Source organism: Centruroides sculpturatus, unplaced genomic scaffold (assembly GCF_000671375.1).
Source record: "Centruroides sculpturatus isolate CEXI.00-Female unplaced genomic scaffold, Cexi_2.0 scaffold93, whole genome shotgun sequence".
Taxonomy (NCBI): domain Eukaryota; kingdom Metazoa; phylum Arthropoda; class Arachnida; order Scorpiones; family Buthidae; genus Centruroides; species Centruroides sculpturatus.
In genome coordinates this window covers 316,854-333,416 of record NW_019384297.1, presented here as the reverse complement: position 1 = coordinate 333,416, position 16,563 = coordinate 316,854, and the positions used below count along the sequence as shown (strand labels likewise).

Here is a 16,563-nt window from a genome sequence, read left to right as displayed (position 1 = left end):
TATATATATATACACACACATAGATTCTTTTGTAAAATAAATAATTAAAAATCTCTCATAAAAGAGCTAATTAAATGTTGGCTTGCTGTAAACTGTCATATTATTGTACATGTATTGTACATTTATCTAAACTATAACTATTTCATTAGCAGAAGTAATAAAGTAATACCTATCAAAATTAATTTGGATAATATACATTTCACTTGATGCTTACATTTGAAACATCCTCATTATATGGCTATAAAAAAGTGATAAATATACAATGTCTGAAAGTATATACCATAATTTATGTCAATGCCTGACAATTTATGTCTTTATGTGTCTGAAATTTTTCAGAGACTAATAACAAAGAATTTTTATTATTAAACAAACTACAAAGACTAAAAGTCTTTTTTTTTCTGAAAAAATGTTTTAAAAATTTATACTTATGTTTTAAAGAACTTTTAATGAAGTATTGATTGATTAAAAGAATTCTTACCAGCATCAGGAACAAGTGGGAAAAGATGAAACAAATATCTTGAACGTCTCATTTCTCTGTCTAACATATGAATACATCCCACCAATAATCGACAAGTGCGTTCTAGTTCACTCATTTCTTTTTGAGAAAGTATTTCAGAACTAAAAAATTTTATAAAAATTTTTGTTATTTCAATAATTAAATTTTATATTTTAATTAAATAATTGGTTTATATAAAATCAGAATAAAATCTAAAATTTTTTCAAATAATGAAAAGCCCATTGGACTGCAATTTGAAAAAATTGTAGACCTACAAATTCCCACCATCATCTGGTTGTCTTTCCATAATCTTGAATTAGATAGATGAAATCCAAGACCAGATATGGAAACCTTAGGGAAAGGAGGCCCTAATTAACTATAAATGAACTTCCAATGCAAACCAGAAGTCACGTTATTTCAATTTAAGTTTTTCCCTGAAAGCAGGGATTCTAAGGAATCAATGAATCTTGATTATCTAATGATTTTCCTCTGGAATATAGTTCTAATAGTTAAATGTCATCCCACTAAAGCTTCAAATTTTTTTTGCAAATATGAAGATTCAATTTATTTAAAAAGTCATCACAGCGTCTATAAACTACATATCAATATTTCCAATAATCATCATCAGAAACTTCTCATTATCTAATCTTTCACAAAAATAATATAAATTCAAATTAATCTTTTATTTTGACTTTGTTTAAACAAGTTGTTTTAATCTGTATCATTAAAGTTGTTCAAGTATGTTCAATTATCATGAAATGAGATGATATTCAGCAGACTCTCAATAAATCAAACTTCTCTACTTCAAATTTTTTTTTTACCTAATTTAACTTCGATAGGCTCAATGCAATCTGTATTTTTATATTTCAAAGTAGTTTTGAAATCACATTTCACCAGTGTGCAAATCGTAAAATTTCTAGAGAAGGATGACTAGTTGAATGACTGAGAAGATTAAGACATCAGCCTGTCATTCTAAGATCCAGAATCAAATCCAGGCAGGTCAGAAAAACTCCAGGGATTTTTGGGGGTGGTCTCTTTGGGATATGTTGGTCCTTGTCCTTCACCACTGGTTAGCCCATCGAGGGCCTGATCAAATCAATGTGCTTGTAAAAGACCTTTTAGTGCCCACAGGACAGAAAGAGTAGAAAAAGGGATGATAACTCAGTTATGTATCTCACAGCTTACTACAGTATTTTATTTTACTATCAGGGGAGAGTGGCACAATGATTAAAGCAGTACCAACTTACTACTGCAATGGAAAAAGTATTGAAACTAGCCTACATGTATTGTAACAATTTTTTGAATCACTTTAAGACATGCATTAATTAAATACCTTAAAGATGCCACTAAACAACTTTCTATTAGGTTTGTAATTCAGAAAGAGGCTATTACTTATGTATTTTTATTTTAAACATAGGCAGATATGTTAAGCATTCTTAAACATTTATATTCATGACTGAAACTACTATCAGTTCAATTTACTGATTGTATTATAAACTTGAATTATTTTGAATGAATATTGAAAATTGAATAAAATTAAGAATTATTAAATAAATATTTATTATTATTATACAGGTAACCCCCCGTATAACACGGCACTTCTATAGCACGAATTCACTCTGACACGGTTCGAGAATTGGGTAAAACCCTCATACAACATGAAATGTAATAAATTTTTACATACTTAAGAAATAATAGTTCACGAAAATTATTATTTTCATGAACTATTAATACTTAAGTATGTAAATTTTATTTTCCTTCTGTCGATACACATGGTCCTTCTCGAAACTTGTTTCAATGTTGCCAGATCGCGACGCTTCTGCTTCTGATGTTGCCGAATGTTTTTCCCTTATTCCATACTTGCTTTATTCTTCATAAGTGCTTAGCACCATATAAGGAAATTTATAAAGATCTTTTAACTAAAAGCAAGCAATCTAAAATTACATACTTTTTGCAAAAGCTAAAGCATGGATCTGAAGATAATGCAGAAAAATACTCAGAGGATAAGGATAACTTGCCAAAAAGAAAACGCTCTCGGTTAATAGTGCTTTTAGTGATGACGAAGAAAACATTGTTTAATTATATTATTGTGTATCACTTAAGAAAATTTTAATAAAGATATTTATCTTAATTATGAAAATATAATAGCATGTTTTTTAATTTTTGGAACCTAACCCTCCTTTTCATACTAGTTCTTTGTTTGTATAACACGGATTCGCATAACACGGCAATTTTTTGGAATGTAACTACCATGTTATACAGGGGTTACCTGTATATAACTTCCAATTAGAATTTTAAAATATTTGTCAAACAAGAACTATATTTTATGAATGTCATGCATTTACATTACCAGAGTTAAAAAAAAAAATCATCTTACTTTTTAAAAGAATCCACTAGATGATTTCTACTACAAATGATTAAGCCAGAAGCTTTTTTTCTTATTTTAAATAATTCTTCTCTCAAATTCTCTCCATCAGCATAACTCCCCAATGAGAGTGCAAGAAAGTGATATTTGCAAACTTGTCGACATAAATCATCTACCAGCTACAATATATTAAATAAATATTTTACTTCTATCATATGGAAATTCACTTAACTCATATTATTTTATATTTAAAATATATTTAATTAATAAATGTTTTAAACTCTTTAAATCCATCTTGATAATAAAAACAACAGATAATATACTTTGAATAAACGTATTTTTCCCAATATGCATTCGGTTATCTAGAACAGTTCCCAACTAGTGTGTCACAAAGCAATTCAAAATATGCTGTGAGATGACTTAACACTAGAAAGACTAAAGAGGTCATTTTGATCTTTTTTGGTTTTTTAATACACAATATATTTATATGATAACAATGATCAGAAGGTCCTGAAGCATTTTGACTTTTCCCAGTAGCACTGTATAGTTTCATGTGGCTCAGGCAAATTTGAATTAGTGAGTTCCATGTACTATTGACTTCAGACATTTTTCTTCAGGGGAATTTTTTGGGAAAATATTTTCTTATAAAAAATTGGTCTGTGGCTCCTGTTGGTGGGGTCCAGGCAAATTCCCTTTTTTCCCGTAGGATAATGCTGACTTTTCCTAACTTTTCATGGACAACATGTGTGTGAAAGGAAATTATTTTTCTCAAAATCCCCACGGATCATTTTGATCCATGACTTCTTCCTATGTTGACTGCCTGGAAAATGCCCGGTTAGATTCTCTACTTAAGTAAGAATGACATTTGACCAGCAGACCAACAGCTTGGGGAGAGTGTAATACTTTGTTTTGTGGAATCATATTTTGCCTTATATGCACTGTGAACAAAAGCAAGTGTGGTTTGCCACCATCAGTAAAGGACAAGGCTAATCTGTATTCCATAAAGTTCCTAAAATCTTGCAATTGCCATCTATCAATGCAAGCCTCAGAAGAATATGACAGTTCTCAGTACATTACATCTGTCTGTCTACATAAATTTCCAAGAAGAAACCTGATTCTGTTCTTTTCTACAACTCAACAAAGTTTGGTGTTGATGTAGTGAATCAAATGGCATGCATACATCAAGTAAGATGGCCTGTATAGTACATGTTTTCTACAACATGCTTGATTTTGTGTCCATGGCCATCAATGTGTGGATATTGTGCAAAGAGGGAACAGGAGCAAAAAAAGAAAACATTGTTACTGACACAAATGCAAACTAAAACCAGTATGTTATGTGTTGTGTGTGGAACATGAACAGAAAGCATCAAAAAGCAAGTTTCTTGTGTAAGTTGCCACAATGAATGAGAAACAGTAAGTTTGTTGTTTAAGTGTAATTTATATAATTAATTTTGATAGGTAAATTAGCCACTTTTCCAAATACTACTGTTGATGGCCGTGGCTTTTCTCATATTTTTAAATGGGATAAGATAATTGTTTATTTTGAATAAAATAAGCCCTAAAATTATGTTTTCATACATGGGTCGAAATAACCCACAATGGTGCACAAAGGTATGAATAACTCCTTGACTTTGTAGTGTTAAAATAGTATACTTTAAGATTTAAAAAAATTAACAAAATGTAGTTTTAAACATTAACCATATTTCACATTTTGTATCAGTCAAGTGTCTTGAAGTAGTTGTGATGGATGTAGCTATGTGCATGCAATAGAGCACTATATTAATTGTGAGGCCTTATTTATAAGTGTTGCATACAAATCTTTGACTCTCTTGATATTTTACTATGTAGTATAATCATTTTCAGATATGCAAAATACTGTAGATATTACTATTAAAAAATGACAAACATCTGCAGGGCCTTTCAGAGAAAATGTGAGGCCTGTGGCAACTAATATTTTATCGTAATATCGTAAAACACTGTTAGCACAGAACAGACTGAACAGGCCTTGTCTCTGCTTTTATGCCTTTTTTGCTGGGGGTGGGATTCAGAGATGGAGGAAGGGGTAATTTTTGAGTGTATGGTGATTGGGCAGAAGAACATCCCCTCCAGCCTGGGGTTGGTCAGAATGATATACTTCTAGCCAATCAAGGACTGGCTTATATCTCTCAATCCTCTCTGACTCCTGTTGTTAAATGTTAAAATTTAGCAAATCACTTTGCCTTTTCCTATATTTTTGTCTAACATATTGAGTTGCTGAGTTGAGCCCCTAGTATTGCGAGGCCTGGGGCAGCTGCTTCTGCTGTCTTCCCTTTGATTGGCACTGAACATCTGTATAATTTGAGATAACACCACAAGCCTGATAGAAAGTAGTGGTAAAGGCATAATGCTGTGTCTGCTTTCCATTTTTCACTCATGTTTATGAATTAATAAAGGCAAATTTTTTCACCAAAGCAGAAATATACATAAAGCACACATCCTAACATAAACTGACAAGTGCTAACTGAAGACATCCATGCTCAAGACTGAACCTGTGATGTCGAAAATGGACATGATTAATGTCAGAGAGGTGGGGAGGGACTAGTGACTAATAGTTCATGAGAAGGGGAGGATCATTACATGAAAGTTTGCAAGTTTTGCCATATATATCGATAAAGATTGAAAGTGTACGAAATAGCAAATTGTACAAAAGTATAATGCACAAAAGTAAAGGACCACCTGTACATATAACATTATATCATTCAATGGGATATAAATGGTTTCAAGGTATTTCATCTAATAAAATTTTGCTTTAATAAATCCATAAGGTTATCTATGGATTTAAGTTCATTATGCCTAATGTCATATTACTTTTATTTTTCTAAGTTTCATGTCAGCAGCAACTATATGACAACTATATTATCTAGCAAAAATTTGTAAAAAGTTTCATATTTTTACAATATTTGCAAAAATATATTTATTCTAATTGAATGAAAAAACAAATAAATACTAAATATAACAAATAAGATAAATATCAAAGATGTTAATCACACTGTAGTTAGCCAAAAGATTTTCTAATCACAACATATAATTTACATCTCTGATAATTATACTTATCTTGCCTGTTTTCTTTGTTGAGATTTCTTTATAAAGAGTAGATTCTATGAGGTGGGAAATAAAGGCTGAAGTTTGCAAATAATATCCAATAATAATAATAATAATAATAATAATAATAATAATAATAACTGAACTCTTTTCTTAAAATCTCACTAATATAATTTATATTTACTAACTTTCACTTTTTTCCAAATAATGTAAACATATGTTCAATTAACAACATGTAAGACATTATTTAATATCAATGTATACAAATGCAAATAAACCAAAACTGGAAACAAAATTAATGAACAAAACAACTGTGAGGTTTCAGCAGATTTTAATTTACCTTTAAAATATGTCAGAAATATTGATTTTATTAAACTAAATTCTGCTGGAATCTCATGGTCATTTTGTTCATTAATGTAAACAAAATTACCGTTACCCTGTTTGCAGTTGACATTTTAAATTTATACAGCTCACTCTATAGTTTGTTCAAATTGCCAATTTCTTTATTTCTAATGTAATTTTTGAAGATTTTCCTACAAACCAAATACATAATAATTGAAAATTGACAAAAGTTTTCATTGAGTCCATGATAAATTTCAAGTACATTAAAACTTCTCTAATTCAAAGCTACGTGAGGCAGGAAAAAACTTCAAATTATTAGGTTGGTGCATAATTATCAGGCGTTTTTGTTGACGGCTTATTTGTTTAAAAAAATTGCTGTTTTGTTTACTTTTTTTAATAAAAATATTATTTTATTTTTAGGTTATAAAAATGCATATCGATAATCATCCTCATATTCGTCATATTATGCTTTACCACTTCGAAAAAGGATGGAAAGCAGCGCAGTCATTTCGTGATCTCAACGAACTTTTTGGCGAAGGAACAATCAGCGAAAGTCGATGCAGGAAATGGTTTGCCCGTTTCAAATCTGGTGACACTAGCTTGGAAGATAAGCCAGGAAGAGGTCGACCTTTAATCATGTTTTTGAACAGAAGCCATAATTCATCCCAGTGACAAGATTCTTCAGAAATGGAGCTTGCTCATTTTGTTGCAGCAAATCAATGAAAATTTGGACACGTTCAGCTTTATTGTTGTTGGAGAGTTGTGGGGGAACCAGTTGAATGGTCCACATTGAAGTCTTCAGCCAGCATTCGAGTTATCAAGTTTTTATCCTCTTCCACAGCTGCCAAAAGTGCCTGGTCATCAAAATCCAATGGTCGACCTCTTCCTGGTTTATCTTCCAAGCTAGTGTTGCCAGATTTGAAATGGGCAAATCATTTCCTGAATCAACTTTCGCTGATTGTTCCTTCGCTGAAAAGTTTGTTGAGATCACGAAATGACTGTGCTGCTTTCCATCCTTTTTCGAAGTGGTAAAGCATAATATGACAAATATGAGTATGATTATTGACACACATTTTTATAATCTAAAAATAAAATAATATTTTTATTAAAAAAAAGTCAACAAAACAGCAATTTAAAAAAAAATAACCTGCCAACAAAAATGCTTATAATTATGCACCAACCTAATACAAATGATTTGAGTTAGAAAATAGAGTAAAAAATGCTGATTCTGAATAGATTTATACTTTTACCTCTTTTTATTATATAAAGAATCTTTGATAGTTTTCTTTAAACAGTCTGTGTGATACTTTTTAGCAAACTGTTCAATATAACTAATGGAATTGAACAGTTTTGCAGGTACATCTTGTTGAGATAAAGTGAGAGGTCCTCTCACTTTGAACTGGAACAGTGTCTGAAAATTAGTGTCAGAGAGTAGATATACCTGTGTGAAAATTTCATGGAAATCCAATAATTAGGATCACTTTGGATAGAATAAATATTAAAATTTATTCAGATTTATTAAAATTTAAGTCAGAGAAGTTGAAAGTAACATAAATCAGTGTTGGGGACCACCAAAACCTTTGACTTGGAAAAAATTCAAGTTAAGAAATTCAAGTTAGAGGCATTAAATACCTATGCTATTCCATTGAGATCTACCAAGTGCTTTGTTTTCTTTGAGTTAAAGAAATATTCAAGTTACAAACATTTGAGTTAGAGAAGTTTTACTACACTTGTAAACTCGTGGTTTGAACTCCATTGGCCAAAATGTTTAACCAAAATATTTCTATTTAACAGTAATATTGCTGAATTGATGTAATTATCAGTTTTATTATGAAGTTTATTATCTGAAATAGATACTAATAAAGAAAACATGATATAGTAATAGATATATTAATAAGAGGTCAAAGAAAGAACAGTTAAGTAATAGTTGATTGGAGATGATTATAAGAATGTGGCACTTTAGTTTTTAGGAGACTTAAAAAAATATATTAAATCTGATAAGGTATATTCATAATATGCTGAACAACATAAATAAAATTTGCATATCAATAAACTTGCATTTAATTTGCTCCTAAGTTTCATTTCACACTTTTCATAAGTTTCATAATTAAAATTTATTAGAAATGGCAAATGAATATTGAGAGTAGAATAATGATATAAACTAAACCAGTTTTTGACTAAGAAATTTTTATGGAAGTATGATTATTGTAGAAAAAACACTGCTAAGATGTAGTTATGAGAATGTAATATTTAGAAGTGTACAAAAAAAAGAAAATGTAGATGATAATGAACTAATATAATATATTAATCATAATAGAAAACTATTTTTAGATGATATAGTAACACTTAATAATATTTACTATTTCATTTAAACATTAAAATAAAAAAACTTTAGAATTATTTAACATTATTTCTTACATTTAAAAATCATTAAAACTATTTACTTTGATTTATTTTAAAATAATTTAACACATTACATTTGTTTACAAGTTATTAAATTTAACACTGCAGAGGTATTGTCAATCCTGAATTAAATCTTTAAATTAAGTAATAAACTGTTAGTATTAAATGCTTTTCAATCATCAGTAAACTTATTAACCTAATGATATAAAAATTCATTTTTACCTTGATTATTTCATCATGTTTAAATCTATTTATAAATTAAAATCTTTACTTTCAAGCTTACACTCATAAGCCAATGAAAAATATCAATTTATCTTGAAATGTTTTCAGAATTTATTAACTTCAATTTCAGAAACATATATCATATATAACCATTCTGATGTTTACAATCATTGTATTATTAAATTAATAGCATTAGAAACATTACAAAAGCATATAAAATGTCAAGAGAAATAATTTGATATATTATAAATTAAATTTCAATTTATGCTTCTTTTTAAATTGATTACATGTCAAAATCTTGATATAATAATCATTAATATTTTTTTTAACATTAACAAATGTTAAAAAAGCTGGAAAGTAATATAATAACTCACAGACACCTGTACTTATTCCAACATTTATTGAAAAAAATGAATGTTTTTGATCACTTTCAGAGTTTCTGATCAATTTACTGTGTTTCATAAATTGACTAAATTTTTACTTTCCTGTCTGTTATATATATAACAGAGGAAAAGTATGGCAATCCGGCAAAAAATGACTCCCCTGGATTTTTAAATCTGGAATTTGAAACGTCGAGAAATGCAAAAAAATTTGGGGGTAATTTCTGTGGGTATGGATTTTAGTGTGTGGTGGGACCACAAGTTTGTCCTGTGTAAACCCTGTTTGAAGCTTAATAACTCCTGTGCTTTTTGTCAAAAATTTCTGAATTTTTTCAGAGAGGTTTGTTTATTAGGGGTATTAATGCTATTAAATTTTGGTTTAAAGATTAAACCAAAAAAAGATCGAGGGGGTGGGGAAATAATGGGAGTAGTGTGTATCTCCAGTAGGGTTGAACTTAATGACAATTTTACTCGTTATTAGCATTTATAATTTTTTTATAAAACCCATCCCTACCCTCAAAATTAAGCTTTTTACCATTTTATAATAGTTAAAAATATAATAAAACATGATAACAGATGGTGCCACCATAATTTTAAATGTTGCCAGGAAAGTTGAGCAACTCATTGCTGGCTTATTTAATGTTGATAATCTGGTTATCCATATAACATTCTAATCCAAGTAATACTTCCTTTTTTCCAATTTTGTAATTATGTTTGTAATTTTAACCTTTCCTTTAATTTTGTCCTAGATTAATTTTAACTTCTCATATTTTAATTATAAGATGTTAAAATGAAATCTAGGACAAATGTGAAGGATGTACAGACTATAAAAGAATTAGTAATTACATTACAGTATTATAAATAAATCCAGATTACTAACATTAAATATGAATTACAATGCCTATGATTTCTGGATTTTGATCAATTACAGTGGATACAAAAATTAATTTAAAATAAATGACTGATTGAAATTTATTTTATTGTTTAAATTTCNTTTTTTCTAAATTATTGTTTTCTTTAGTCTCCGGCCCCAATTAAAAATAATTTGTATGTATTTATATGCAAAATTATACCCCGACTTACGCGAATTCGACTTACGCGGTTATCGCTCGGTCCCACCTATCGCGTAAGTTCAGGGTATGACTGTATTCAACTTCAATTAATAATAAATTATATTACAGTCTAATCTGTGAATTAACTTGAAACTAGATTATTGAAAGTAAAAATGTTTTAGCTATTTAAATAATTTATTGAATACAGTTTTTTGTGTTACAAGTATTGAAAATGAATATACTATTATTATTTAAAATGTAAACAAGACTTATAATTATATATGAATAATGTAACAAAAATTTTATTTTTCATTTTAATATATAAATTACCTTTTTTATTGGGACATAAAGCAAGATAATCCATAAGTGGTCCCAAAACAGAATCACGATGAAGATTTAAATCCAAATTATGAAGTTCAAGTATTTCACTAAAAAGTAAAAATTTTAATTGAAAAACTGAAGATATATACTTCTGATTTCATTAAAGTAAATTGAACTATTGTTGAAATATAAAATAAGACACTAACTCTTCTAATTGCTGCCAACTTTCTCTTTCTTCTTCATAGCAATATTTTTCACATAAAGTCATGTCTACTGCTTTAAAAACATCATTGTTTTCTTCTGTTATACCAGTCTTGATAAACTGACTTTCACAGAGTCCATCTAATAATAAAAATAATAATAATGATAATGTATGCACACAAAACAAAATTAATCTCTTTCAGCAATATTTTGTTCACACAACTTTTCATTATTATTTTTTCTATTTTTAGGTTTATTTCTCCACAGCTTATTGCCACCTTGTAATTTTTGTAACATTGGTAAACTTAATTTTTAAATTTTTACATGTGTTGTGTGGTGTATCAATAGCTGAACAACCTAATCTTTAATATTTATTTACAAAATGTTCATTCAATTAATGATAAGTGTGGCTTTGTGTTCATATTACTAAATGATTATCAAAGCAGTTTTATCAAAAATGAACTTAAAATGTATATGGCCTTTTGCTACCTAGTTTTCACCTTTCTTTGTCTAGATTTCTTTTTATTATGGTCTCTCTTCACTTTTAAATGTAGAATCCCTTTCATATTATGATTTTAAATCTTACAAATCTAAGTATAAAAAGTCATTTTACAATTGTTTTAGTTTTTTAATTACTTTATTTTTACATTACATTCTTTTTTTTTACTTTTTTGATTTTGTACTTTATTATTGGTTTTGTATTTGTTTTTATTCAGTATTCATTTTTAATATGTAGCAGTAATCTTATACTGTACAGCACTACCAATAGAATGCTTTTTCTATAGAATTTACCAATAAAATGAAATAAACAAATAATCTCCAAAAGAATATGTCTTTGATATTATCATCTTATTTATGATTGACCATAAAATTATTTAGCAAAATATGTAAATTAAATATCAAATATCTGAATCTTAATCACCATAATTGTTAGAAGTTCATTTAGTGAACCGAGCCAAAATTCAAAATAACAATCACTAGCAGATGAGTCTAGCATTGCCCAGCCAAAAAATAACAACAACAAAGATTAAGATTATTAGATTACTTTGTACTTCTAACCCTTCTATTATATTATATTATAGTATTTGATTTATATAACTACAAAGGGTTTATTACATAGAATGACTAATCTAACAATTTTAAAAATTCTTTAAATTGTGTACAGTAGAGGAATAGAGAATTTTAAAAATGTGTTAGTATTTGACTTATATAACTACAAAGATTATCTTATATAAGGGTTTATCACACCATGTGACCAATCTATGATATAATAAATATTAAAATTATCTAAGTTAGAAGTATGTGAACATAATTGCCGAGTTTTGTAGCAATTGGTCAAAAGAGCTAGGAATGTATAGTGAACAAACGAACAAATATCCTCATCTATATGTAAAGGTAAAGTGGTAAACCACCCAAACCAGAAGAATAGTTCAGTGCCCAAAAATTGATATGATGACTGAAACAAAAGAAAAAAGAGTAAAGGTTTTCATACCCTGACCCTTACACAGAACTTTTGAAAAGGCAAGATAAAAAGACTTCAAGTTCAACAATGGGAATTGAATGACTAGGGAAAAACCTTTATAACTTGACAGGATGCCTCTCAAGAAGGACTGGACAAAGAAAAGGACAGCTATGGAGATGACGAACCCTATCTTGAATGGATTATTAGAAAAGAAGAGGATACACAACCCGAAAAACATGTAAGCCAAAAATTCAAATATTTTGGGGCAATAACAACACACTTAAAAAATTGGGTGAAAAGGTTTGAGACAGTGGCTGAATATATGTGTTGGAAAGAAAAGAATAAAATAATGTTAATGGGAGATTATCTAAAAAATGAAGCTCTGAACTGGTACATTGAATACTCAGACAATCAAAGCCAGGGAGAGTTGGATTACAAGCCACCGAGTCTATTGTGGATTTTGTAAAGTTGAAATATCATCCTAAAATGGGAATAAAAAATTACTCTGAAGAAAGTAAACAGGGAAATTATTGCAATTGGAGGATTTCCAGATCATACCATTAATAATAGAAGAGTTACCCCAAGAAATGGCAAAATATTTCATAACTATGACCAAAAACTTTTGTGGAATTTTATGAAATAAGTTGGAGAGTCAAAGAAAATTTAAAAGAAAAATGAACCAATAAATTCACAATGAGTAATTTTGGTAACAGGAAGGAAGAGTTTAATTCAGAACAGAAAAGAAAACCAAACACTTGTAAGATTTGTGAGAGTTTGGGATATCAAAATAGGTTCCATCGGGCTCAAGACTGTCAAAAATAGCAAAAGTCAACTGAACTAAAGGGAAAGGTAAATCTTGCTGAAATAGAAAATGATGACACAGAATGTATATTACCAATGAATTACAAAATATTTATTTAAACTTAAGGGAGTTATATTTGGGTCAGTCCATATCACATTTCACTCCATGATCAATGGTGAGAAAATAGCAAAGACAATCTATGATAGTGGAGCAAAAAGCACCTGTTGATAGTAAAATTACTCATGAACAAAGTTTAAAAATCTGGAAATATAAAAACGAATGCATAAAGTTCAAAACCATTAATTTAACACAAATATATTTGGGTCAGGTAACTGTTAATCTAATGATCAGCTCTATAATAAAAGAAGTAGACTTAATTGTAGTAAATAATAGCAATTATGATTTGCTAGTAAGCATAAACCTTATAAACTGATTCATCTTAAGACTCAATCAAAGTTATAGAATTTTCCAGTTAAGTAAAAATAGTGAATTAACAGAAGAAATCCAGTCTAATTATTCACAGGATGAAAAACTAGTTATAACATGTTTAGAAGATAACCTCAATGAGCTTAAACTAAATCTAAATGATATAATTGAAAACTTCAATAGGACTGGAGAAGCTACATTGACCTGAGTTATCAAAAGCACAAAGTATGGAACTAGAACAATGTTTAACAAAAAAATCAAATGTATTTTCAAGTAATAAATATGACATTGGGTCTATGAAAGTTGAGAATTATAAGATTGAATTAACTAATAACATATCATTGTTCCTTAAGCAATCAAAAGATAATAAATGATCATACAGATATGTTGTTAAAACACAAACTTATTTGGAGATCAGTGAGCCAGTGAAGCTTTCCCAGTGACATTGGTTGACAAAAAGGACAAAGAAAAAAATATTCCTAGGATTGATGACATTTTAGATAAATTGTTTAATTGTGTATAGTTTACAACTTTAGGTATTACTTCTGACTATTGGCATATTCCAGTGGAAGTCTGTGATAAAAAGATACATACCAAACAGCTTTTATCACAATGAACGTTCACTTTGAATGTCTTGTTGTGCCTTTTGGTTATAAAAATGAGTCAACCATATTTAAAAAAATAATTAACACTGTTTTAGATCAGTATCAGTTGACTATCTTCTGTAGCAATTATCTGAATGATATCATATATTCAACTTCTTTTGAAGCCCATCTTAAACATATTGAATTAGTCCTAAATGCTTTATAAAAAGAAAGTGTGAAACTATAATTATCGAAATGCAAATTTGCAAGAAAAGAAATGCCATATCTCAGTCATATTGTCTCAAAAAATTGAGTCTGCCTTGTAAGTGACAATGTTGCAGTGATTAAAGAATTTCCCAAGCCTAATAATGTAAAGACCCTACTGAGATTTCTGGGTAAAGAAAACTATTATCATCATTTCATACCCAATGTCCCAAAGCTCTTTTTTTTTAATCCATTGCACAATTTATTAAAAGAAAAATAGAAAATTTATTTGGGATTCAGAATGCCAAAATGCCTTCAACAACAATAAAACATATTTAACTAGTTTTCCAGTTTTGTACATCTTTAACCCAGACAAAGAATTATATCTACATACAGATGCCAGTAAACACAGAATAGGGCAGTACTAAACCAAATTCAAGACAACAGAAAACAACATCCAATTGGTTATTTTTCAAAAAACTATTAGATTACCCAAAAAAATGATGGTGTTATGGAACTGAAATGTCTAACTATAGTGGAAGCAATCGACTATTGGCACCACTATCTTTATGGAAAAAATTTACAGTAATAAGAGATCATCAAACTTAAAATGGTTGTGGTCTTTTAAAAAACCAAATTTAAAATTATTTAATCAGTCATTACATCTTAGTCAATATAATTTTGATGTTAAATGTAGCCCTGAAACTACTAACATAGAAGCTGACCTACTATCCAGAAATGTGTTAGATAGTGGCCTCATGTTGGACAATACCAAAATTGTGAATTTAATTGAAAGAGAAGACATTGTTTCAGCACAAAAGGAAGAGCTGACTACTGAAAATTACCATAAATGAAATGACTTAATTGTAGAAATTAAAGAAGATCAAACAAGCATTGTAATACCAAAAGTCCCTTAAATTCAGATTGTTGAAAAAGAGCCATGAAAAATTTGGACACGTAGGAACAAAGACAATGTTGCAACTAATATCTAGTATGTCCACTTGGCCCAATATGTTAAAAGATGTGTCCACTTTTGTAAATAGCTGTGAGATCTGCCAGTTTAATAAAATAAACTGTTGTAAGAAATACAAAGAACTATTCCATCTCCCAGCCAAAGATCTCTTTGATATTAGAAATTGATACAGTGGGAGGATTTAAAGGATATAATTTGAAGAAACAATATTTGCATCTGGCAGTTAACTTTGCCACATAGTATTTATGAACATTAAGCTCAGAACTCAAACTGCCAAGGACTTTGTAAACAAAATAAATAGTGTCATACAAATACAAAGACCAAAAATAATATTGGCAGACAGGTATGCAGGAATCAACTGAAAAGAATTCATACGTTTTCTAGAAAAACAAAAAATGAAATTAACATTCATATCTTCCAATTATCTATCAACTAATGGATTATGTAAAAGTATTAATCAAACTATTGTAACTTGGCTGTGATGCAAGATGAATGAAAGCAGGGAAATCAGTTGTTGGAGTAAATTATTAAAAGCGGTAATAAAAAATTATAGCAATTCTCCTCACTTAGTAATGGAGTTTTCACCAAAATATCTCATTTTTGGCATTACATCGTTTCCCCAAACCGCACTGAACGCTTTCCCTCCAGTAGAAGCTAGAAAATTCACTTACAAAAATACTCAAAAGAAGCATGAAGTGAATAAGAGTTATTTTGATAACAAACACCAGAAGATGATGTTAAATCTAGGGACCTTGTCCTAGTTAAAAATAAAAATGCAATCACACAAAAAAAATTAAACTTATTATTTAATTAAAATATATTATTATAATATATTTTATATAATAATATAGTAATATGTCTTATTACTTCATACAGGATGTCTTCCTGTATGAGGTAATAAGATGAGTATCAAATACAATAGAGGAAATAAGGAAAACTATCAGACGTAGTTCATGTCTCTAAGTTATGTTTATACAACACCCCACTCTTGGATTTACAAAGTGGGGGATGTAAAGGTAAAGTGGTAAACCACCCAAACTGGAAGAATGACTCAATGCCCGAAACCGAGATTGACAACTAAAACAGACAAAGAAAGTAAAGAGATTTGCATACCCTGACCTGTAAATAAAACTTTTGAGAAGGCAAGACAAAAAGACCTCATGTTCAACAACAAGAATTGAATGACTAGAAAAAACTTTATATATTGTATATATATATACAATATATTCAAGTCAGTGTTTAATTATTT

General features: G+C 29.1%; 1 protein-coding gene across 1 annotated transcript in view; it reads right to left on the bottom strand.

The window, feature by feature from the left end:
- Nucleotides 1-16,563, bottom strand: part of LOC111625648 — a 54,216-nt gene that overhangs the window by 8,475 nt on the left and 29,178 nt on the right. The window contains exons 8-9 of the mRNA XM_023368892.1: nucleotides 10,869-11,022; nucleotides 10,672-10,769 (exon numbers count right to left, since the gene is read on the bottom strand). Of these exons, the coding sequence (XP_023224660.1) occupies nucleotides 10,672-10,769; nucleotides 10,869-11,022 (252 nt within the window). The remainder of the gene's footprint in view (nucleotides 1-10,671; nucleotides 10,770-10,868; nucleotides 11,023-16,563) is intronic.